At 37.4% G+C, this 24,719-nt stretch overlaps 1 protein-coding gene across 1 annotated transcript; it reads right to left on the minus strand.

The window, feature by feature from the left end:
- Positions 1-2,707: 2,707 nt before the first annotated feature.
- On the minus strand, positions 2,708-23,820 carry slc26a2 (solute carrier family 26 member 2). Its single transcript, XM_055224901.1, has 5 exons — positions 23,722-23,820; positions 13,128-13,736; positions 11,253-11,543; positions 9,280-9,728; positions 2,708-7,627 (listed from the first exon to the last, which is right to left on the minus strand). Exons 2-5 carry the CDS (start codon positions 13,722-13,724, stop codon positions 6,850-6,852), a joined length of 2,115 nt encoding a protein of 704 aa, XP_055080876.1. The 5' UTR covers positions 13,725-13,736; positions 23,722-23,820; the 3' UTR covers positions 2,708-6,849.
- Positions 23,821-24,719: the final 899 nt, after the last annotated feature.

Raw genomic sequence — 24,719 nt, forward strand, 5'->3', positions numbered from 1 at the left:
CCTTTTTTTATTTATTTATTTTTTATTATTATTATTTTAGGTCTAGATTAATAATGGGGAAAATAATTTGATGGCTTATGTCTGAAAATCATTACTAATGGAAAACCAGATTACACTTTGCTTTTTGTCGTCAAACATTTAAAAAACTGTATTTCAAAACTCGAGATTATCTTAAATGCGTGCCCCTGATTAGCTAATCCACCTGTCAATCATCTCCATCTGAACTCAGGGAGATTCATCACTGATCAGACTCACATATTCATAAAATATTGAAGAAGTGAGTGCTGTGGATCCCAGGGAAAAATCCATTAGACATGAAAGAAGAGTTATATTACAAGATGTTCATTTATTCTGTAGCACCAATTGGTTTCAGGTTTCATTCAAAAAGAGCCTTTTATTGTAGAGTTTGCATGTTCTCTCTGTGTCTGTGTCTGTGTCTGCAGCTAGGAATTTATGACCATGATCCTGGCTCAGATCTGGAGATGGTCCCTGGGTGTTTAACAAAAAAGGACGGGTCAAATGCAGAACACATAATACAAATCTACAGATACAAAAATCAAACAAAACAAAAAACAAAACAAAACATATAGACCATAGACTGTACATATAAGTGAACATACAGTAGCTAACCTGCTAGCTGCCGCATTCCAAATAGAAAGTGAGCATAGGTGCACTTCCGGGTCCTTCGACTCTGGCTCCAATTCACTTTACATTGAAAATCTGTCACCCCTCTCTCCATAACTGCTGCTGTCAGGCTCATCCTTTTGGTCTTAAAATGTTCATATTAACCCGCTCTACATGATCCTCGTGTGTTTATTTCACTATTACCTCCAGAACTCAAGATATGAACATTAATAATAAACAAATAAGGTGTTGTCTGTTTCCACGGTTGCTCCTACTAGTGTAAGCAACAGGTTTGATTGACAGCCTTGCTCCCTGCTAAACCAGTGGTGCAGGCAAGAAGAGGCATTACCTTCAACAGCCTCGCTCCGGATTGGCTCTGTGGTTGCTATGATACTCACGGTCGGTTCCAAATATGAAACTCGGCTCCAAATTCGTCCCCTAGCCTCGATGAGCTTCATTTGACTGGAGCTGAACACTGTAGGTGACGTCACACTCACTTAGTCCACTTCTTTATATAGTCTGTGATGTGGACACAAAGAGCGTGCAAACTCTATTCAAGAAGGTTTGGGACTCTAACCTGAAACCTTCTCCTTATGATAAAAGTGTTTGAATAGTTCCCCAAATGTTTTCACGTTTTTGCTTTTCCCCCAGGAGCGCATAGATTTATTATATTTAGTTTGAGCGCATTCATTTAGCAGAGCAAATGATTTTCTGTTCATTGGGAATTGAAAGGAACTGATAACAGACAGAGGCATATCTGAAGGAGGTAGAGCTCAAATGTAATTAAAAATGGCTTTGTGTAAAGAGGGGGAAAGTTGATCACTAAAGACATCAGGGCAAAACTTTTCGAGGCAAAGTATTCAATAAAGTTATAAAGCTGTACTATGCAAATTTTGTGTTGCTCGTCCGCCACCTACTTGTTGTCATGGAGATGTTATTGCTTTCCCTGAAATGTTACACAGTATGACATCAAACTTATGTCTTACATTTATTCCATTAAGTGTTTTGATAGTTAAGCACTAAGTGGGCGATCATCTGCTTATCTTGCTTATGTAGATACAAAGTTAATGCCATACTGCGGAACATTCTAGGCAGAGGAATAACATCAAAAGTAACATATTTTAACTTTAAACAAAATAAAGTTAGTTTGATTTTGTTTTTCTTATACTATGATGTTAAAAGTTCTGCTCAGTAAATCACCTGTTGACTAAAACTTGATATATGCTGCCATCTGGTGGACATCTGCAGCTACAGGTCAGCATGAGATATGAGGTTCATATCTGTGTTTTTGGTCAACAGCAGTCAAAATATATTAAATAAATAAATTAATTTAAAAATCTAATGGTGACGCAAGACATGTCTGAATAAGTCTACGGTTAAATGTGTCTGTCATTCACTGTTTTGTATTAAATTGAAGGTTACACCGATACAAACAGGTACAAATTTAAGCTTAAATATGCTGTTATAATTCTAATATTTGATTTCTTTCACATAATATCCCTTTATAAACAATGCGCATTTGTTGATTACATTATGATTTGGGTGTTTGCTTTTTAAAAAGGCACTATGTGACTTTTTTAACGCAAAATTGAAGTCCTATGACCTTAAAGCCATGTTCTAATGCTGTTATCTCATCAAAAACGCACCTGGAGTTGTGTTTTGTTTAACTCACATATGCTTGAGTAATCCTGCATTATTAGTCTGTCGCCATCTCCCAAGCTCAAAATGCTCTGTCCCACCATGTGATGTCATGAAGCGGTAGTTTTCCAAGTTACCTTTTAGCCAACTTGAAAATTCCAAGGCTTAAATTATCCAAATGATTTTAGTGTAGGTATATGGAGCTTTAAAACACAATGGAGCACTACCTGTATCACCACATGACATCACAAGGTGTTTTCTAATGGCAGAAGTGTAAATATGGAAGAGTTTGTGTGTTAAACATGTGTGAATGAAACTAAACTCCAGGTCTGTTTGTGATGAGGAAACATTATAACATAAATCACAACATGAGCCCTTTTGCCAACCAAGTTACATAGTGTACATTTAAATGTTCATGAAAAAGAATACCACAGTCATTTTTGTTCAGTATGCAAAATTACTTTTATTTTGGACAAGGCACTGAAGTTTTTACATTCAGACTGTCACAAATCTCTTACTGCAACTTTAAAGAACAACGGTGTCCAGCTGTTGTGGACATTACACATAAATACATTATAATTATCATTTTAAAACTTAAAATTAAAAACTATAAGAATGGATCTAACCAAAAAGTATCCCTGATAACATGTTTTTCCCTCACAATTTAAAGATGCACAGTGTATGCACTACAGTGGAGGTCAGTCACCTGCTCGTCTCCATAATGAAAAGTATTGGCCTGGTATGTTCCACAGTATGGCATTAAACTTACTACTCTTATCTCCATGGACACAAACAGGTGCTGCAAAGTTACAAATCTTTGACCTGTAACAAAGCAACTTTTCCATGGAGACGAGTTGGTAGCAAACCCCCGACCAGAAAAGTTCTACAGTGCATCTTTAATGTATAAAACATGTTGCTATTTTAATTGAACGAGTAGTAACGAGAATTTAAGGCATAATTTGATAAAAATGACTTAAAAATAAAATGAAATAAAAATATTAATTTAAATATAACATCCAAAAGAAAAATGTATTTTGAGTTCCCTGATCAAAATGAATATTTTCACATTTGATGTGTCAGAAAAGAAAAAAACATTGCACAAAAAAAGTTTTTCATGTATCAAATAAAAAATAGATAAGGGGAGGGGCCAGGTGAGGAGAGGAGGCGGGGCTAGGGGAGGGGCCAGGGGAGGGAGAACAAGTTTCACATCTGCCATTTACTGGTAAAAAAAAAAAAAAAAAAAAAAAAATATATATATATATATATATATATATATATATATATATATATATCAAATTAACATACAATGGCATCTTTAACTGTAAACTAAATCTTTAACTAAATGTAGTGTTTCTCAAACTGTGGTACACGAACTCCTTCGGGTGGCACTCTTTCATTTGTGAGGTTGCCTAATTTAGAGTTCACTTTGTTCACTTTTTTGTCCTTCTTTGGATAATTTATTTTTTTACAACTACAGTGGAAATGTTGTAGTCCACTTTTAGACCTGGTTTAGCCCGGATTAGACCTGGAATAGTCCTGTTATAGACCAGGTTTAGATCTGGCGGTACTTGTAAGGTCAAACAGTATTTTAGATTTTCTGGGGCCACGCCTAAACATCAAACTTCCTCTGTGCCCCTAGTATGTGACTAAGGTGGAGCTAACGTATTTAAAATAGTTGGGGCAAGTCTGAACAGTTCTGTCTCAGATGGTTATAAACATGTCAACCAATAATCTAATGCTGCGGTTCTCAGGCTTATAAGAATATTTAGGCTGAGTTCTCAAACGGTAAACACTCTGTTCCACTTTGTGATGTCATGGTAATACATGGAGTGCCCCACTGTTTTTAAACTCCACACACCTTCACTAGAATCATTTGGATAATTTCAGCCCTGGACTTGCCAATGTCTAATGAACAAAAGGTTAAAAAAAAAATAGAGGTTTTCTTGAAAACTACCACTCCATGACATCATAAGGTGGAACAGAGCATTTTGAGCTTTTGAGATGTTCACAAACTAATAATAAAGGATGACTCTAAGGTGTGTGCAAATGAAACAAAGCACAACTCATGATTTTGATGAGGTAAGAACATTATAAGATAGCTAGCAGACAAGTCATTTTTGCGTAATATAGGACCTTTAAACAAAAAACAGTATTTTCTAAAAGGTTATATTAGCCAGCATATTGAAAACTATGACGTGTAATTATGTCATGTAATTTCGCAAAGCATAAATAATTAGTGATCAGTGATTGTTCAAACTTTGCCCTGGTTGGTGATAAAACCGTCTCCTTTGGTAAACATACACTGTGGACACAAATATGAGAAGTAAGGCTTTGGAGGAAATACAGAACAATACATGTCAGCAGAAAGCATATGAATGAGGGCCAATGTACACTACCAGTCAAAAGTCTGGACACACCCACTCATTCAGTGTTTCTGCTTTACGACTTTCTACATTTTACATACGTACGGAACACATTGAATATACAATGCATGATGTCAGGAAGTATGCAAAGAAAATGTTGTTTTTTGTTTACTATATTCCATATGTATCTACCATTTTCTTATTGTTTGTAATATGTCTTTGAGTGTCCAAAAAACCCACAAGTCTGATATATTATTATTATTACTGATGCTTTCAGTGAGAATGTACAATGTAAAAAGTCATGAAATTAAAAAAACAACAAAAATGAAAAAGATTTGTCCAAACATATGGCTGGTAGTGTAATTTTCATTACAGAAGCATCACAAGTTGCTTTTGGTCTGAAAATATTTAAAAGTCAAGTTTTCAGATTGAAAAATGTGTATACGTCTCCCTATCTGAATAAGCAGGAGACAGTGCAACAATTAAATGGTATTTTCATGGGAATTTTTCAAAAAGTAAAGCCACAAATGTTATTATATTATTTACAAGGTCCATTATCCAGCAATATTGATCCAACTACTTCACAAAATCTAAAGGAGTCCTGTGTAATTTTTCTGACAACAGGTCTGCATGTATGTTATTGCTTTGCCACAGTATGGCATTAACCTTATCTATCCAGCCATTATTTAACTATGTTTGTTCTGCTACTTAAAAATACAATGAAAAACATGTACTCTTACAATGAGTAGGCTCGCCCCTTCACAGATCTGACCTGTGACTTGGCCTGGTGGCACCACCTGCTTGTCTCCATGGAAATGAAGTTTACTGACATACTCTGGTATTGCTTTGGCTTGTATGTCCCATACATGAAGACAAGGGGGTGTCAAACCCTCCACTGCAAAAGTTACACAGGGCAACTTTAACCGTTAAACGCAGCATGAATAACTGCACAATTTAATCTGCATATTCATCATTTTGAGGGCTGAATGTCAAAATGTTGCGACATGTTTTCAGTTTTAATAAGTGAAATAATATTTTTTTCATAATCCATGCTTTTGGCTTGACCAAAATGTCAGAATCGTACATGTGAAATGGACCTAAATACACTACAACATTACCTCTACATAGTCATTTAATTACTACAATCTTTTCTACAGTTTATAATTATACTACTTTAAGTATTGCCCACATAACAGTTTAACAGCCATTCATTCATAAAATAACTAGAGATAAATGGATTACAGGCAGGACTTGTTGATAAGAAACCTGTTGCATAATCTTAATACAGCATTTGGTGTCTTGTACTGCATAGACAACCTCAAGTCAAACATGAACAATATGACCCATGAAATAAATACAAAAACTGGTAAAATACTGTGCAAGTGCTATTAAACATATACCAATTTTCAAAAATAAAATAAAATGGTGAGTAGGTAGTTTTGGTTACAAGATATGCTTATGCATATAGATGTTGACAAATTTAAAGGAACTGTATGTAAGATTTTAGTTCCATAAACATGACCTTTCTGTCTGTGGCCCCAGATACAAAGAGAATATTACTGATCACATGCGTTAGTTAATGTGCGCAGGTTACATTCAGTTCCTTTAAGTAACAGCTTAATGATTGTATTGTTAAAGCTGAAGTACTCAATTTTTCAAAGCATCACTTGTGATGTAAAGATGCTTGGTAATATAAACACATTAGAATTTGAATATGTCACTTAGCACAGTCAGGCACCAGAAAACCACAGGGTTAAGTGGTTCTATCGCCATACTGGACACATTTTTATTACATCAAGAAACTGTGCTATACACAGTTCAGTTAGGCCTGGTATAATTACTATAACGACTTATTGTTAAATATATGAATTTTTCTGGGGGTCAATATGCATCGGGTGTAAATTTTCAATTTCAATAATAATATTGAAATATTTTCAATGTTTCAATACTATTGTTAATTGTGTACATTGTTTATTGTGTATATCAAATTTCAAAATTTGTTATCATGACAGACCTAATTTCAATACAGTTTTAAGAATAATTAATAAAATACTAGTCAAATGTGATGAAATGTTGCTCTTTTGTCATTGTGGTGTTTAGAAAAGTTGGTTGTAGCAGCACTTGTGGATCAAATTGGTCAGTTCAGCTTTAAACATGTAACTTTATGGCTAGACTTAAGCCAAAATAACATTGTAAACATATTGTATAGCATTTGGATGGGTTCTTAGATTTCATTACTCCCACTGGACACTGGAAGCTTTTGGACGAAGTGGACGGCGTCATCGATGGTGAAGAAAACGTTTTTATTTGGTTGATTTTCGGGAAAGAAATCTCCTCTTTCCAAAGCATCTAGAACGGAAGTATTGCACTGCGCTAACACGATGCTAACCCCAACATCTGCATAGTCTTTACGCACTTCTTTTAACACGTTTACCCCAGCTGTGTCCAGAAACAGCACACCGCTACAATCCAGCACCAAAGATGAGATTTTTGGTTTAGCTTTATCTTCCAGCATCAAATTCACAGTTGCTGCTTTTCCATTTTCGCTGTTTTGTACATTTTTTGCTTCAACGGCTAGCTTTTTCTTGCTTTCTTTCAAATCCTTTGCTTTTTCCCGCACCGGATCAAGCCCAACAGACTTATAAAGTGATTTTTTGAACAAACTTTGATTTGCGTAGTAAATAGGCGAGTTGTATCTAAAAACAGCGACGCCATTTTGCTTTTGGAGGTTGAGATACTCTTTCAAATCTTCATAAAGTTCTCTGTCAGAAGCACGTCCCAATTCTTTGACGTGGGCTTGTTGAGTTCGGGCCAAAACGCAGAAGGCAGAGACCAGAACACCAACCAGGAGCCCGAGTTCGGTGTTGACCAATGCGGAAGTTGCCATGGTGATGAGCCAGATGGAGGCATCGACACGGTTGACGCGCCACATCCGGGGAATATCCATAAACTTACGCAGAGCTCCACGGAGGTTCACGACAATGATGACGGCCAAAACGCACCTGAGGAGAGAGAGAATAGAAGAGTATAGAGAAACGGGGCGGTATGGGAAAAATGTCTAATATATTTTTGTGACAATCATTGGAATCAGAATTTAATAATTTTGTTCAAAGTTTATTATTTAAATTTATTCAAAATAATTGACAAAAGGACTGAAATATGAACTGACAAACTACATTGCCCATCCCTATTCTCAAATGTGATTGTATCTGATTCATCTATTTTAATTTGGTGCTGCCTCTGTGTGCCATGTGTTATTCCCACTTTGTCCATTAGATTAGTCATTTTGAATAGACATGAGCAAAAATGGAAATAGAAGAGCATTATATATTTGTATGTTTACACAGACATGTAACAAATTCATTTATATTCCAGATAAATACACTTTATTATCACGTGCCAAGTTCATTTATAATTTTAACTGCATCTTAAGATGCATTGGTGTCACTACCAAATATCAGATATCGGATTAATATTGACCCATAATAATTTCAGTATATGTTTGTACAGATCTTAACTACAAAATAAAACCGTATATGTTGTAGTTTGTGTAGAAAATGTGTGTATTTAGAACCACAGAACTGGCAGAACCTTTCAATTAAGCCGATTTATGCCATCTGCAAACAATTCCTGTTGTGAAATTTGTCTTATCCTAAAATACAGACTGTTGGGAGCAGGAAACACCATCTCCAGACCTAGGTCCTTGCTCAGGACCAATTTAGCTGTAAGATTAGTCTATTAGGAAAGCTCTGGGTTTATGGTCTATGGCAGGGGTCACCAACACGTTGCCCACGGGCACCAAGTACCCCCCAAGGCAAAAATGAGGCACCCGCAGGCCGGTTCCAAAAATAGCACAGTTCACTAATGAGCTGAATCAATTTTTATTTTGTTGCTATATTTTTATAATCACCCTTCATTTATATAAAAAAAATATAAAAGTGATGTAAGTAATTATCTGAAAATTTAACAATTACTAAGATTAATATAGTTAAAGTGCTGAATATTGATCTGTTTCCCACTTTGCTGTCATTATTGATAATTGTGAGAAATCATTAATCATTAATGATCAGTGTCTTCACATAGATGATTGTCATTTATCATTATTAATAATGTACAACTAAAGGCAAACTGAGCAAATTTGTTATTTCAGAAGAGCGTATCAAACTGGTCACCCTTCGTATGACTCAGTGCCATGAAGTAGCTCTCAGTTTCAAAAAGGTTGGTGACCATTGGTCGAAGTTGAAATTTTTACAGAGGTTAATGTGTGAAATGAGGTTTTACAATCTGTGTAATGAAGTTTTACAATCTGCTTGTGTTTCTTATCTCTTTACCACAGAAAGGCCCATGTGTGCACTGTCTGCATTTTGCCTGTTTAGTTGCATCATGGAACAAAACTCTGGACAGTTTTTAAGCCCACAAACCATCACTAAACACATTCTGTAATCAAACTGTGTTCACAAGTTGTTGTTTACTTTATAAATGTTAATTGTTGAGGATGTAGATGGAGCTCCAAAACCCTATTATAAAGAACACCTCCGTTTCCAAAGTGAATTTTCCAAGCATAGACATTAGTTTAAGTTAGAAACTGTAAAATACTTATCCCACTTATTAATTATTCTTTAAAGTAATAAACCAGGCCTTAAATGCTACTTACTTTTGCAGTGAATAAAACAGAGGGGAGATGACCAGAAGCACTAGCAGCAGAACCAGAGCAGAGACCAGACCAGAGACCTGAGTTTGACACCCTGTCGACTCCTTCACCAAAGTCTTGGTTAGTGCCGCACTAGTGATGAAACAGCGGAAAAACGCCGGCAGGATATTGCAGAATCCAATAGCATACATCTCCTGATTGGCATCAACAGAATACCCATGTTTTTTGGCAAACATCTCCGATAAAGAAATGGTGATGGCGAATCCAACTATAGCGATGGAGAAGGCGTCCACTGCAATGTTAGGGATGAGTGACCAGAGGGGGAGCTGTGGAGGCATGAAGCCTGTGGGGATGTCTCCAGCCACCCCCGAGCCATACTCGGAGTTAAAATGTCCAAAGTGAGACGCGATGGTGGCAATAATGACCACAAACAGCTCAAACGGGATTGGAGCCTGGAAAGAAGAACAGTTACAAGTGGATATAGACCAGTTTTAGGCTTGAATTAGTCCTGGTTCAGCAAGCGTTTCTTGAAGGGCCTGTATCTGATTTCAAACCATGAGTGAAGAACATGTTTTAGTTTGAACTTTTAGCCATAAAGGACACCTCACACATGGGTCAGTCCAACATGCTACTGTTGAAGGTGTTTGACAAAACAAAGACGAAATTACCCTAAAATGTCTAAAATTGATGCTTAGCCCTAAAATTTCAGTGTTAATCAGTATTGGTATTTCAGATCAGAATCAGAATCAGAAGACTTTTATTGCCATAGTCTGTGAACACAGTTCACAAACTAGGAACTTGATTCGGTGAAAAAGTGCAACATAAACACACTGAATAAATACAAATAAAAATAAGGGCATGCACAAAGTTAAAAAGATATGCTTAAAAAAAATCAAATGAAATACTTAAAGGGAGAAAATATGTACAACAGCAGCATCAGAACAACAGTGCAAAGTGGCTTATTAAAGTGGCTTATTAGCATAACAATATTCATATTCACATTTTAGTCAATAGCTATCAATACTTCGATACCAATACTCCCATCCCTAGTGATTGTTTAAATCCACCAGAGACTCAAGAGCATGACAGTGACTAACCAATTTAGTTTCTGCTTACAGGCAACATTTTAAAGATGAGAGCTCTGCTGTGTTGTTGACGTCACAGGTTTTGCATTCATGAGAATACAAGTTTACACGATAACCATTTATTAAAGAAAAAAAGCACCACAGTAGCTCCATGTAAGTCTAAGTGAGGCGAAAGTCCAACAAATTATTATGAATACAGTCAGAGATGTAAAATAATAAAAGAACTGAGATAATTAGAAGGTTGCACCGCCATAGTTGCCAAGTCAGCTTCTTTAAAGCGACTTTGGTATTCTTTTCTTGGAAAGTTGCTTGCAAATGTTGAGTCGTGTTTTTTTTTTTTTTTTTGGTCTTGCTCAAAGAGGCACTTCCACGTCATAAAATAAATTATTTTAATCCTTTTTTCAGTTCTGTTTCACGTTGACAGATTCAGTAATGACCATCAACATTCTATGGTAATAACTCAAATACAAGCTGTTCATATTAGAGATCCAGCTTTTTCAATTCCGGTACAGAAATCAATAGTTAAGCACAAATGAACAACTAAACAGTTGTGTATGAATTAAAGTTGAAACATTATGCGTCATCACGGGCCTACATCAGCCAGTACATAATCTAATTACATCCAATTAAAAGCCTAACTGTGATATCTGCTGAGACAATATCGTGGAAGCGATACCTCATCCAGTAAAATTTCCTCGGTTAGTGCTGATATTTGAACTATTGGTATCAGTGCATCCCTAGTTAATATTTTACAGCCATTATTAATGTTAAATATGTAAAAGATTTTTTTCAAAGGCTTACTACAAAGGTTACTTTTTGCTCCCCCCAAAAAATGGCAACACACTGCGAGGCCTTATCTTTTTCATTTGCAGGATTACATTTCTCTCTGACCTTGAGTTTGCTCTTGAAGCGGTCGTTGATCTCTTTGGTGGGGATGAGCACCGCGAGGCAAACCAAACTTGTGATCAGGTCGCACAGGTTGGTCTGGCCCAGGTGAGACAAAATGGCCACCCAGGTTTTGAAGAGCGTGAACCAGCCCTGAGAGCGAGGGATCTTGAGCCCGAGCAGGTATTTGACCTGGGACGTGAGGATGGTGAGAGAGGCACCTGTGGCAAACCCACTCAGTAGAGAGGAAGACAGGTAAACTGAGACGAAGCCCACCTGGAGGATTCCCATCAGCACCTGCATGGGACAGGAGACAGGGAGTAACTTAGGGAGGTAACAATACTCAGAACATTGTTTCCTATAGATTTCATTCAGTATATGGTGGCACACATACTTTCTAGATTAATCATTTTCTTTAATACAATTAATGGAATTTAATGTCACTTATTGCCTATATTTCAATTCAAGCTTTTTTTTTTAACAGTGTAATTACTTTTTGTGTGAGCGACGATACAAGGAGATTTTATTATGCCAAGGTTTGGTCCATGTTTGTTTTAGACTATGAGGGGACAATATAGTCTCTTCTATTAATGGGGAACATTGCAGAAGGAATACTATCGAAACAATTCTATTAGAACTAATACTGTAAGCCAATCCCCAATACATAATTCACAAAGAAAAAAAAAACAAAAACAACAAACACTTAACTACTGTTAAGTTAGGGTGACTTGTTTAGCAAAATACTATGGATAACAGGTCATGATTACTGCTTGGGGAAAGACGTTTACAGAGATGTTATATTAGAGTCTATTTTTAGGTTATTTTTAAGTCTATTTTTTAAATTATTATAAGCTATTTATCTATTATCTTGTTTTATTGCATGTACCATTTTCCTTCTGTTCTTTAACTGTGCGGTGCAATACTGGAATTTCCCCACTGTGGGACTAATAAAGGCATATCTTAACTTATCTTATCTTGAGTAAAATTAATAATGTTAACTAGACTGAAGACATGTAGTACTACTTATATTGTAGCATTTGTGGCATTAAATTATTAGCTATTGGCTATTAAAGGTCCCATATTGCACAAAAAGTTGTTACCTCCTCAAAAACATACCCAGAGTTGTGTTTTGTTTTATTCACACGTTTGAGTAAAAAAAATTGTAGCACTGGGCGATCCGCTCCAAAAACTCTCCTTCCCCCATCAAAACGTGACTGAAGCGGCGTTAGATATCATCCACTTCTGTTTCAGTAATATAGCGATCTCTCCTGGTCTCTATTTGAACCCTCCTTACAGTGACAAGTACATTTCTGTGCAAAGCTCATCCCTGAAGCCTATGCCATCAATGCCTCCGCATAGCCATTTTTCAAAAATATACAAAAAAGCAGGACACAAAAGAATACACCACAACTTCACAAATCTGATTCAATGTGCAGTAGTTTAATTGGCGAAATGCATGCTGATCAGTCTCTAAAGGGGAAGTTACTTAGCATGGAGCAAAGGGAGGGGGAGCAAAGGGAGGGGGAGCAAAGGGGGACGTCAAAAAATTAAAGCAAAACTTTACAACTTAATACATTGTTTTTGGTGAATATAACATTTTAAAAACAATAAAAAGTGACACGGTGATCTAAATATATTATGTGTTAGCGTTTAATAAACCACAAAAGTAAAAAATACCCCCTTGTGGAAGTTTGTTTTGTCTATCTGTAAACTTCCAGTAAGAATTCAACATTAAATTCATAAATGAGACCCAAGAGATTTTGTAGCTGTTACACTTGGAAATGTTTAACAATACTGAACCTTTCAGTGTGTATTACTGAGATAACAGATTCCCTATCAGTAAAAGTGATTTATTACTGTCACTTCATTTCATTTACCTACCTGATAAACTCCAGCCGTGAAGGTAACAGTAGCTCCCACAGTGATGGCATAACAGCTCCGATCACATGCTCCTGTTGCACTTATGTTAGTACTTAGATCTGAGGCCAATTCACTACTTATATTTACAATACTACTACTGCTGCTTTCTGGAGGGTATCCAGCCAATGCTAACTCCCTCTCTACCACCTGTCCCACCAGCAAACACAGGACCCCAAAAATCCCAACAGAAATGTGCCTCGACGTGCCGAGAATTGCATAGATTATGGAGGCAAAGAATGAAGTGTACAGGCCATATATAGGGTCCTGACTGGCCAATAGAGAATAGGCAATAGACTGTGGGACAAGCAGTATTCCAACTATCAACCCAGACATGAAATCACCCAATATCCAGTTTTTGAGTTGGTAACGCGGCAGCCATGATAGGATCGGAACGAAGCCGAGGGCTTTGGATTTAACTTTCTGAGGAGTGCAGGAGCAGTGCTTTTTGATGCATTGGGACAGAATGCTTTTTAAATTTTTGGACTTGTCTTTCTCTGCTCGCTCCAGGACAAGAGGGCAGTGAGGGTCGGACTCAGCGCAGCAGTCATCTTCCTGCATTTTCCAGTTTCTCTGTGGAGAAATAAAGGAGAAAAAATTATTACATGTTATATTTGTGAGTTCAGAAACTCATGAGAATCCATTTTGGCCCCCGCTGGTGTAATAAGGCCTGGCCTATGGTTGGCAGATGAACCAAAACAAACATGGTGTCACCAACAGACGTACTTCTGACTATTTTGTTAGTGAAAAATGTGCAGATGATAAGCACTTGTCCTTTGTCTGTACTTTTCTCTCTACTAAATATAAGAAAAGTTTAACTTTTTGGCTTGTTTCGCTGTTGTGATGCTTCGACCAATAAGATTCAAATATTCTTCATGAAGTTCCACCGATCACTTTCAGCGAGAGCCTTCCTGATTGATAAATGTGTACAACTGAAATCAGTGCTACATGAATCTGCCGTGAGGTTGGACAATCACACCTTTGGAGCTGAATAATGGAACTACTTTCTGAAGCTTTTGTGAAAAGAAAAATCACTTTTGTGTAAAATGCTCACACAGAGGACATTGAACGTTGTACTTATTTTCGTCTCAATTAGGGCTAGGCCACATTACAAAAAATTAAATAAATTATTGTCACATTTTTTCCACATGCTTTTACTCAGGAGGATTTGCTGTGGACCTCACCCACACTGATTAATGACCATTACAAATGTCTCAATCTCAATAATTTCTGGAATATACAGACTTTTAATCATTGCAGCCTATTTTGAGTGTATCAGGATGTATTTTTTATTTTATTATGTAAGTAAATAAAATAAAAAATACATCCTGATACACTGTTTTTATACATCTCCCAGCCATATTGTGCAGCCCCAGAAACACAGTGTAGTAAAAGTGTCGGTTTTTAGGTGTGGTCGACTACAGCTCTGGCTGTATCATGTTTCATGATACATGTGTGCCACATACATACACTAACAGCCCAAAGCAGACGGACTTTGTCTGGACTTTTAGCAGAGGCTGCTTTGAGCTTCTGTCACTCAGAGTCTATCTCGTGTTAAAGGAGCAGCCCCAGTGCTGCGGGCCCGCTCCTTTCCCTATGTGCTACACAAAGCATGAAAACAACAGAAAGTAATAAGGAAAGTAACAGAATAAAACAGCATTTACCATGTGGCAGCGAAAGTAGCAATTAGCAAACCACCAAAAAACTAGTTAGCAATTATTCAAGTAACATGATTTCTTGTCTCATTATGTAAAACTGCTCACATCATGAAATTTTTTAATTTGCGTAGCAGTGTATATTTCAGCATTCAAAATCACACAATTAAAATGCACAATCACAATGTTTTGTTTTTTTTAATTCACAGAAAATTCAGCTCTTTCTCCAAAATTGTTCAGCAGTATCAGAACTGAAAAATACATTTCCACCACTGAGATAAACACAATTTTTGACCTTGTTTCAAATGGGCCCTTAACAATATTGTAGTTAGTAAATCATTTTTTCTAAAGCTTCACATAATGTTTGTCCATCTTAATTAAACCAATATGTAAGTTAGTATGTTTTGAGTTAAGTAGTACTTGACCATCTTAAAACAAGATTTGTCAAAATATATATACTTTTTTCTTATTTGAAGTGCAGAGAGATCGTTTTCTTATTTGAAGCAAAACAACATTTTAAGCTCATTCCATTGTCAAATCTTATTTTAAGAGTCAAAATATACTCAAATCAATATAACTACCATAGTACTTGATTCAAGCACTATTTAAGATTAACATACCTGAACTTTTCTTTTGTTTCATTCACATATGTTTAACACACAGATCCTGTGTATTTAGGCTGAAGACAGAAAACACTGTTTGAATGTGAAGGAAACAAAACACAACTCCAGGTTTTTGAGGAGCCAACAGCATTATAACAAGACTTAAAACTCACAAGAATCCATTTTGTATAATATGGGACCTTTAATGTATTTTTGACACCCAAAAAGACATTGTATCCAAATAATGAATGGAATTTCTGAGTGCAGACGCAAACCTTGCTCGCTCCTGCTGTTTTCTTCTTTACTTGGCTTTTTACTCATTTTACCTCTTCCAGTGCTGGCCTGGGAGATTTGATTAGTTATGATTTCCTTTTAAGTAAACCAAGACTTTGAAATCATTTTTACATTTTTTTAACAACATTTTTGATAAGCCAGCGATATGTCTGGGGGAAGAAACAAAAGGAGTTCTTTCTGCGAACGATGTTGGAACTATCAATAACAAATTAATGAGCTACAAGCACAAATATTTATTTATTTTATTTTTTTAAATATGGACAAAACACATTAATGAACATATACAAGATATGTAAATATGTTGTCAGATTGTAGCCCAAAGCTAATTTCCATCTGCTGTCCCTAGACAGGTTGATGTAATCATAAAACAAATGCACACAGTAAAAACAATACACCAGAGAGACAATACAATAAAACAAACAGACATAAATTTGTTTTAGAATCTGAAAAAGGACTTCACCGGACGCTCCCTGTGACTTCCAGTGGTAAGCAATCCACAGTTACTTTCAGAGAAGAGGGCGAAAAAACTACTGCTTTCAACTTACACCTGAGTGACACGATGTCTTTTCCAAAACTTTGTAAAGACAAGAACGCCAAGCCAACACAACGCAAGTGATAAAAGACAATGCTAATATAGTTACATCACCCAAAATACAACTTGTAAACAGATTTTTACCACTGTCACAGACTGATGTTGATGTTAATATAGAAACACAAAATGGATTTTTGGCACAAAAGAGCAATGAAGAGCGGCGGCAGACAGGCGATCTGTGCCAAACGTCAAGGTCAGAGATATGCTGCTGCTAGGAGACGGTGCTATCAGAGATGTGAGCCACAGAGGAATCCAAACTTGCTCGTATCCCAGCCACACTGTTTCTGAGAATACAAAACTCTTCCCAAAAGTTTTGTCAACATACCAAGGAGCTAAACAGATGATTGTGCACGTGGGTGCAGTTGACATGATTGGAACAGACTGAAATCTTGAAAAAGGATTTTCACTGAATTATTATTATGTCATTTTTAATTAATGATTGTATTTCTTCTTTTAATATTGACTTCATGTTTTTAACCGAAACATGGCTCGACAAAAACACAGGTAATGCAATTCTAGTGGAATCAACTCCACCCAACTTCAAATTTGAATCTGAAACAGGAGTAAACAAAAAGGGTGGAGGTGTGTGTGCTTTTTTTCAGAGATAATTTAGTTACTCACAGGTTGTCATTCGGGGTGTTTTCATCTTTTGAGTATGTTTCCTTTAAAATGGAGCTAAAACAATCACCCTCCTTAGTCTACTTAGTCATATACAAACCTCCCCAGCACTGTCTGAGTTTTATTGATAATTTTACTGAGATGCTTTCAGTCGTATGCAAAGACTTTGATGGTTTAGTCATTACAGGTGATTTGAATGTGTATGTGAATAATGTGTTTGACAGAAACGCTAAAGAGCTCAGTTCTGTCCTTGAAACCTTTAGTCTGACTCAGCATGTCAGCGAACCCACCCAAAACAGAGGACACACTCTGGACCTGCTCATTACAAAAGGGGTGAATATTTCAAATGTCAGTGTGGTGGATGTTGCTCTGTCTGATCATTTCTCTTTTTTGACCTGTCTGTTATTCCCAAACCAGCGACTGGTCCTGCAGTTGTTCGAAGGAGACACATAAATGATATCACACGGTAACTGTTCATGGAAATGATACACTTTGAAAATGCCTCATGTTCTAATGTTGATGATTTGTTGAACTCTGTAACTTCGAGTGTTTTAAATGTTCTGGACACCATTGCCCCGATGAAGGTTAAAATGGTTAAAGATAAGCAGAAAGCACCATGGAGGAATGATGACGGAGGGCCAAGAGGGAATGCTGTAAGTCAAAGCTCCAGGTTCATTATGAGATTTACAGAGAAAAGATGCACATGTACAACCACAGTTTATGTAGAACAAGGCAAAGGTATTTTTCTGACATTATTGGAAGTTGTAGTAACAACTCTTGTGTCCTGTTTGCAACAGTAAACAGATTAACAAACCCTCCAGCTTCTCTGCCGTTAGAACTAATTTCCACATCTAAGTGCAGTGAGTTTGCAGTGTTCTTTAATGACAAGGTTCACAGCATTAAAAATGCCATAAATTCCACGACACAAATAACACCCCTGCAGCCACATAGACACTTAGAGCTGACTCACTTTGCACCTGTAACTGACAAAACTGTCCAAGAGATTGTCACCAGTCTGAGTTCATCTACATGCTGCCTCGATGTGTTACCCACTAAACTTCTAAAGTCTGTGCTCAACTGTTTGGTGTCACCACTCACTCACATAGTTAATAGTTACACTTCAATCTGGAACATTCCCAAGAGCTTTCAAAACTGCGGTTATCAAGCCTCTCCTAAAGAAAAGCAGTCTTGATGCCACAATATTGAACAATTACCGACCAATCTCAACAGCTTATTAACTTTCTTCAAATGAAAATCTCCTTTGATGTTTTCCAGTCAGGTTTTAGACCCCATCACAGCACTGAGACTGCTCTTATCAAGGTGACAAATGACATCCGCCTGAACACTGATGCAGGCAAAGTCTCAGTCTTGATCCTGTCAGATCTGAGTGCTGCCTTTGACTGTGGATCATTGGGTGGGCATCTCTGGTACAGCACTAAACTGGCTCAAGTCCTATATAGAAAACAGGGAGTACTTTGTTGAAATTGGAAAATGTGTCTCAGATAAAATGTCCCTGAGTTGTGGTGCACAGCTCAGAGACACAGAAAAACTGTATGCAGAGACACAGCACCTATTGGATCATCAGAGGATGTCAGGCCATCAAGAAACATCAATACCAGTGTGTGCACTGCAGAATATGCTACTTCTCTTACTCCCAAGATGGCTGACCTTCCCTTGTTGCAGCTGCAACTTTCCAAACCTACATTCAAGTCTACAGGCGGAGGCTGCTTTGGCACATACTTTAAGATTGGCCGCAGAAGAGAGAAGCGCTGGGGGATCTACTGGGGGGGTCTACAAGTGCCTCACCATTCGATGTGTGCACTTGAATCTCCTGTCTAGCCTTGACGCTGACTCTTTTCTTATGTCTTTACGCAGGTTTATTGCATGCAGGGGGAAGCCGTACGAGCTGTGGTCAGACCAGGGCACGACTTTCAGAGGTGGTAACAACAAGCTCCAGACCGCCTTTGAGAACGTAGCTCCAGAACTACAGTAACAGCTGGCCAACCAGATCATTAACTTTGATTTCAAACCCACTGCATGCTCCTCACTTTGGGGGAGCCTGGGAAAGGGAAATCAGTCAGGTCAGTCAAGTCAGCTCTGCAGGTCATCCTGAAAGATCAAGTTCTGGTAGAGGAAGTCCTGCTTACAACACTGATAGAGGTCGAGGGCATCCTGAACTCTAAACCCCTTGGGTATGCCTCCTCTGATGTGGCCGACACTGACCCGATCACACCAAACCTCTTGTAAATGGGGCAGTGTGACGCAGTGTTACCACAGTGTATGGCCCTCATGACGCTCTGTCTAACAGGAGATGGAGACACAGTCAGGTGATAAGTGACCATTTCTGGAAGCACTTTGTCGAGAACTACCTCCCATGAATTTAGTTGAGACAGAAATGGAAATCAACTGACAATGTTGCTGTAGGACAAATTGTTATGATTGTAGATGCACACACAGTACCTTACATCATCTGTTTTATAAGTTTATGATAATACAATGTGCAATAAAGTCTAATTTTGTTATGCCACTATATTTTAGACTATGGGGGTGTGAACAATATACAAATATATTACAGTGCTTACACAATGTTCTGTTTCCCACAAAACAATGTCATTTCTTGTCATCACAGAAAACTCAGACATAACGTTACATTTTGGCCAAGGTCACATTTCGCACTTCTTCACAAAAGCTTCTTTCATGCAGGGTGTGTAACACCCACTCTGGGATGATTTAAAACACTGGTGTAATCTCAAATTGTTGGACTCTGCATTTGATTCTGCTTTGAATTTTGTTGTACGCTGCCTTTAACTGTAAAATAAAAATCTACAGAACGATTCCCGAGCCTCTGCGCCTGTTCTTCTACAACAGAACAGAAACCGACAGGGGCTACCGTAGTCCCCTGTATTAATGGGAAACACTGCTTATAGCTTTACTTTGGGTTAGTTTTTGTCTATTGTAAATGTGTATAGTATCATTTTGATTGCATGTTCTTATTGTCCTACTGTTCTTGAACAGTACTTTGCAACATTGCAATTCCTCCATTGCAGGACAAATAAAGGTTTATTTTGTCTTAACTGCACAGCCTTGAGTACAGAGTATTTTGAGTTTTAGTTTGAAATATTTTCATTTAATCTTTGCCATGTCCTTGTTGTAGACCTGTTGGGTATAAATATCTAAAATAATCTAATCTCATATTTCACTGTCATAAAGATAAAAGGACTCTGCAAGCATCCATGAGCAAAGGGCTGTAACTAACAATTATTCTAGCAGTCGACTAGTCAGCCATTAACTATAATTTTCTCAATTAGTCAAACGATTATTGAGACTTTTTAACTACATTATCAACAAAAAAAAATGTTGAAATATGCTGACTTTACATCAAAAATATTCATAACAAAGTGTATCATTGATGAAATTCAGAAAGAGTTAATTCTTTTTGGACTGATACTTAAATCATGTCTTGATAACTCTATTCTTCTGTTGGTCAGCTGCACATCTGTAATGAAAATAATTTCCCCTTGGCAATAAATAAAATTAATTCTGATTTTGGTTTTCAACCAACTTTCTGTGAGTAAGCAACAACTTTGATGATTTTTGGTCTAGTACTATTTTATTTCTACCACTATTAGTCTATTGTGTAACGGTGACTCAGCATTCTATCATATGAAATGTGTTAGCCAGAACAGGACTGAAATGTCACACAACTATTTATATCACATGCAAACTTATCATCAAAAGAATAAATGTACCAGTAAGCACAATCATCTCTACAACAACTGTGATAGAAAGAATATTCTAGTTTTATTTATTGTTAAATACCAAACCTTTACGTGATCCTACCCGAATGGGGACTGCAGACTAGAGGAAGTTCACTAAATGGCATGACATTTAAGTGTTACTTCTGTAACGTATTCGCTAAACTTTAAATTGGTCCACTTAATTTTCAACACAATGTGATAATAATGCTGAATAGGTAGGTACCAGGAAAAGTACACAATTTATGAGCAACATGTCCTAGTTTGGCTTAGTCCTGTTTAAGGCTGCTTTCACACTTGCAAACTTTGGTCTGGTGTTTTAGACAAAATCCAGAAAATGTATCTGCTTTGACACAGCGGGGAGATGCACAGTGGGGAGATGCACAGACCTCTTGGTTTGTCAAATTATCAGAGTTATGGGCTCGACACACGGGGAGCGACGTCACTCGCTCTCCATTTATTTTCAATGGTACCTGTGCGACACTGCGAAAATCACTCGTCTCTCTCACCTCCGTGACAAGCGAAAGTCATGCACGTGAAAACCTTGCGCTCGTGCATGTCGACGTGCACACGCGGGCCTGCAACGCGACTAATGAAAGTTGAAAAATGTTCTACTTTTATCGCTGTCGCCTGCACAACAGCCAATCAGAGTTTGATTGACGAGCCAATGCACTGTCCACTTCAGAAACATCATGGAGGAGAAAATTATACTCACGGTGTCGGATTTCCCAATTCTTTTTGACATATCTCAAAGAGACTACCGAGATATATCAAAAAAGCAGCTGCCTGGGAACTCGTTGGTGCCAGGGTGAATATGAATGGTAAGTTAACATGCGCAAATTTGTTAATTCAGATAAATTTATGGAGGCTAATAACCAAATGTATTAAAGACTGATTCAACATAAAAAAAATTTAAAAAAATTATTTAAGGTTTTTACATTAAACGGAATTAGCTGCAAAATAGGGTGGACCCAAGATCGCTTTTTTTTTAGTTTTGTAGAGTGCAACCAATTGTAATATTTTAGTCAAATGAAGCAAAACTTTACGAGATTTCATTTTAGCATCTTTTTCCCATCTACCGCTATTAACCTCAAAATTCCCTCCAAATAAACAGCCAATCAGACGTGTAGGAGGCTCGCGGTCTGTGCTGGAACAGAGCGTGATGTCACAAGCTGCCGCTAGTCACTGCAGTTTGTCGCTGCCCATGTGTTCGATTTTAAAGCCTATGCGATGAGTGTCGCTGCACGCTGTCGTTAGTCGCTCCGTGTGTCGAGCCCATTAGGCTGTCAAACTAAATAACTGCAAACCACCCAGCCAAAATACAGCCTAATGCTAGTTTGAGGTAATGATACACTTTATTTGACCTAAAATCCTCAAATGCACCTGCAATCGTTGTCAGTTAAGTTGTACTCTTTCCCAGAGGCACTAAAAGTGGAAAAAATGCTCTCTGTACACAACTACAACAACAATGTATGGATAAACTGTCACATTAGAAAAAACAAAATGAGCCATTTACCAAATGCACGCTTATATGAAAAAATATTAAACACATGCACTTAGTCACTTATACCAGAGGATGCACCTCTGTAAATACAATGTAGTGAATAGCTGTGTAGTATTGTCTGGAGGATGTCTTTTTTCCAGCGATCTATAAACTCCACACACACACGACACTTCCACTGCTGTTGTCTGCTTTACATCTAATCACAGAGAGTAGCCCGGAAATGATATATACACATGAATTCACTTGTATCAGCACACTTGTTCATACAAAACCACATCAGTGCTAAACCAATGAAATGTTAGGTAACTCTTTACACCCGCCTGACAATGCTTAGGATTGATCTTTTCTCCTGTTGATCTGTATTTTATTTCTGTTTACTTCTCAGAGCAGCCAGAAAATTTTGCATCTCCTCTATGCTCCACTCATGATGACAGTAGAGACAGCACCAGGGAAAATGTGATAGTTCGGATTTGAGGGAGATAGTGAAAAAGCAAAAGTCTGAGGAACAAAGTTGTAAGTTCTATGTTCTTTCAGGTGTGAATCAGCCCTTAGTCCAAATTTACCTGGTTTAGTCCTAATTTACATTACTTTACATCCAGTTTTAAGTCCTAGTCAGTTTTAAGTCCTGCTCAAGACCTCCTTTTGTCATAGATATGGTTTAGAGACCTGGTTTTGACCCACTCTATGTTCCAAAATGAACAGAGGCGAACTGTAAGCGCCAAATAAGACCCGCAGCAGTTACAGTGGTATCAGCTCTTGGTATTGGCAACCCACTGATGAATATGATTACTGGTACCCGATACTGATACTGGTACTGGTGCATCCCTACTTTTTATCTAGTTTAATCCTGCTTTAGTCCTAGTTTAGTAGTCCATGTCTTGGATTTAGTCCCAGATTAGTCCATTCAGACCTGGTTTAATCCTGCTTTGGTCCTATTTAAGGCCAGGTTTTTGACTTTGACCTGGTTTAGTCTTGCTTTAGTACATGTTGATTTAGATCTGGTTCAACCTGCTTTTTGGTTCAGACCTAGTTTTTGGTTCAGACAGTTCAGTCCTGCTTTGGTCGAAGTTTTTGGTTCAGATGTGGTTTAAAGTCCTAGGTTTGTGGTTCGTGCTTGACATACTTTAGTCTTTGGTTTTAGTTTGAACCTGGTTTAGTACTGCTTTGGTCTTAGTTTTCTGTTCAGAGCTGGTTCAGAGCTGCTCTAGTCCTGCTTTAGACCTAGTTTACAGCTTGTTTAGTCTGTTTTGTTGGTCAGACTTGGTTTACTCTTGCTTTGGTCATAGTTTTCTGTTCAGACCTGGTTCAGAGCTGTTTTATCCTGCTTTAGACCTGGTTTAGTTCTAGTTTTCGGTTCAGATCTGGTTTAGTCCTGTACTAAAGTGCCACATAAGCAATAGCAGATCGTTATGAATGGACACCTTTGTAAACAAGCTGTTAACGTGAACTGACTCCATTAAATCGCGGTAACATTATGTGACAAAGATAATGCGATCATAATAAAAATTTATGAAGGGACACCAAACATTTAACCGTACCTGACCCCGGAGCAGCCCGTGGGAAGTCTTTAATCCAAACTTTAGAGCGCTGAGACAAACTGCATGCTACCCACTCCGCTGCTGTTCAATATTACGTACGTGATGACGTCAGCGGAACACGTGACATGACGTTCCGGCTTCGTTTTTTGTATCGATATATTAAAAAATATAAATGACGAAAAGTAAATACATGAAACCAAAATAGATTAAATGAATATCTCGAAACAAATGCATCTTTACATATTGTATTTTTTTAAGGTACACTGTGTAACTTTTCTGATGGATAGTCTACCACCTGCTTGTCTACTTGGAGATGTGATTGCTTTATTGGAATGTTCCAGTTTGGCATTAAATGTATTAATCTGTATGAAGAAAAAGCAACACCGCCAGACCAAGTTACATATCAGATCCATGGAGAGTAGACTCACAGTAAGTTAGTTTTTTTGTTTTTTGTTTATTTCTTTTCTCTTACAATGAACCTGTACCTTACCTGTAGGCTTAATTGTATGGGTTTATTCATTTGTAGACTCACCCTCCACCAGAATTGTTATATGCTACAAATAAAATCAATACTTCACACTTTTAGACACTTTTGTTTTTTGAAAAAGGGATGATTGTTTCTCCATGCTAACGCTAATGCTAATTTTGAGGCATAATAAACATTAAAACAACGCCACCAACTGAAGTATTCTACGTATAAAAATAATTGGGTAGTCTTTATTTAAATTAATTAGAATTGTAATAGTTTTTCTATTTTATGTTTTCCGATTTGAATAACAATGACTGTTAGCTTTGAGACACAGTGAGCTAGCTAGTGCGCTGCTGTGCACAGAACATATTTATTATTATAGCCTATTATTGTTAGGCCTATCTCTGTCTCTGAATCTATCTTCTCATGTTGTCTGTAAAAATAACCCTTCTCATGAGTGATATATGGAACATGCAGCCCTCGTGTAATTCTATGAAGTACCACATGGGGAGGCCTCTCTCATGTCTCA

This window comes from Periophthalmus magnuspinnatus, chromosome 10 (genome assembly GCF_009829125.3).
Source record: "Periophthalmus magnuspinnatus isolate fPerMag1 chromosome 10, fPerMag1.2.pri, whole genome shotgun sequence".
Classification (NCBI taxonomy): Eukaryota; Metazoa; Chordata; class Actinopteri; order Gobiiformes; family Gobiidae; genus Periophthalmus; species Periophthalmus magnuspinnatus.

What these genes read in the sequence shown, in the direction of transcription:
- slc26a2 (XM_055224901.1), bottom strand. Translation starts at nt 13,724, where the DNA reads ATGCAGGAAGATGACTGCTGCGCTGAGTCCGACCCTCACTGCCCTCTT. An exon ending in TCACGGCTGGAGTTTATCAG is followed by an intron (nt 11,544 to 13,127) that starts GTAGGTAAATGA and finishes TGTCCCATGCAG; the next exon opens with GTGCTGATGGGAATCCTCCA. An exon ending in CTGTTTTATTCACTGCAAAA is followed by an intron (nt 7,628 to 9,279) that starts GTAAGTAGCATT and finishes CTCTCTCCTCAG; the next exon opens with GTGCGTTTTGGCCGTCATCA.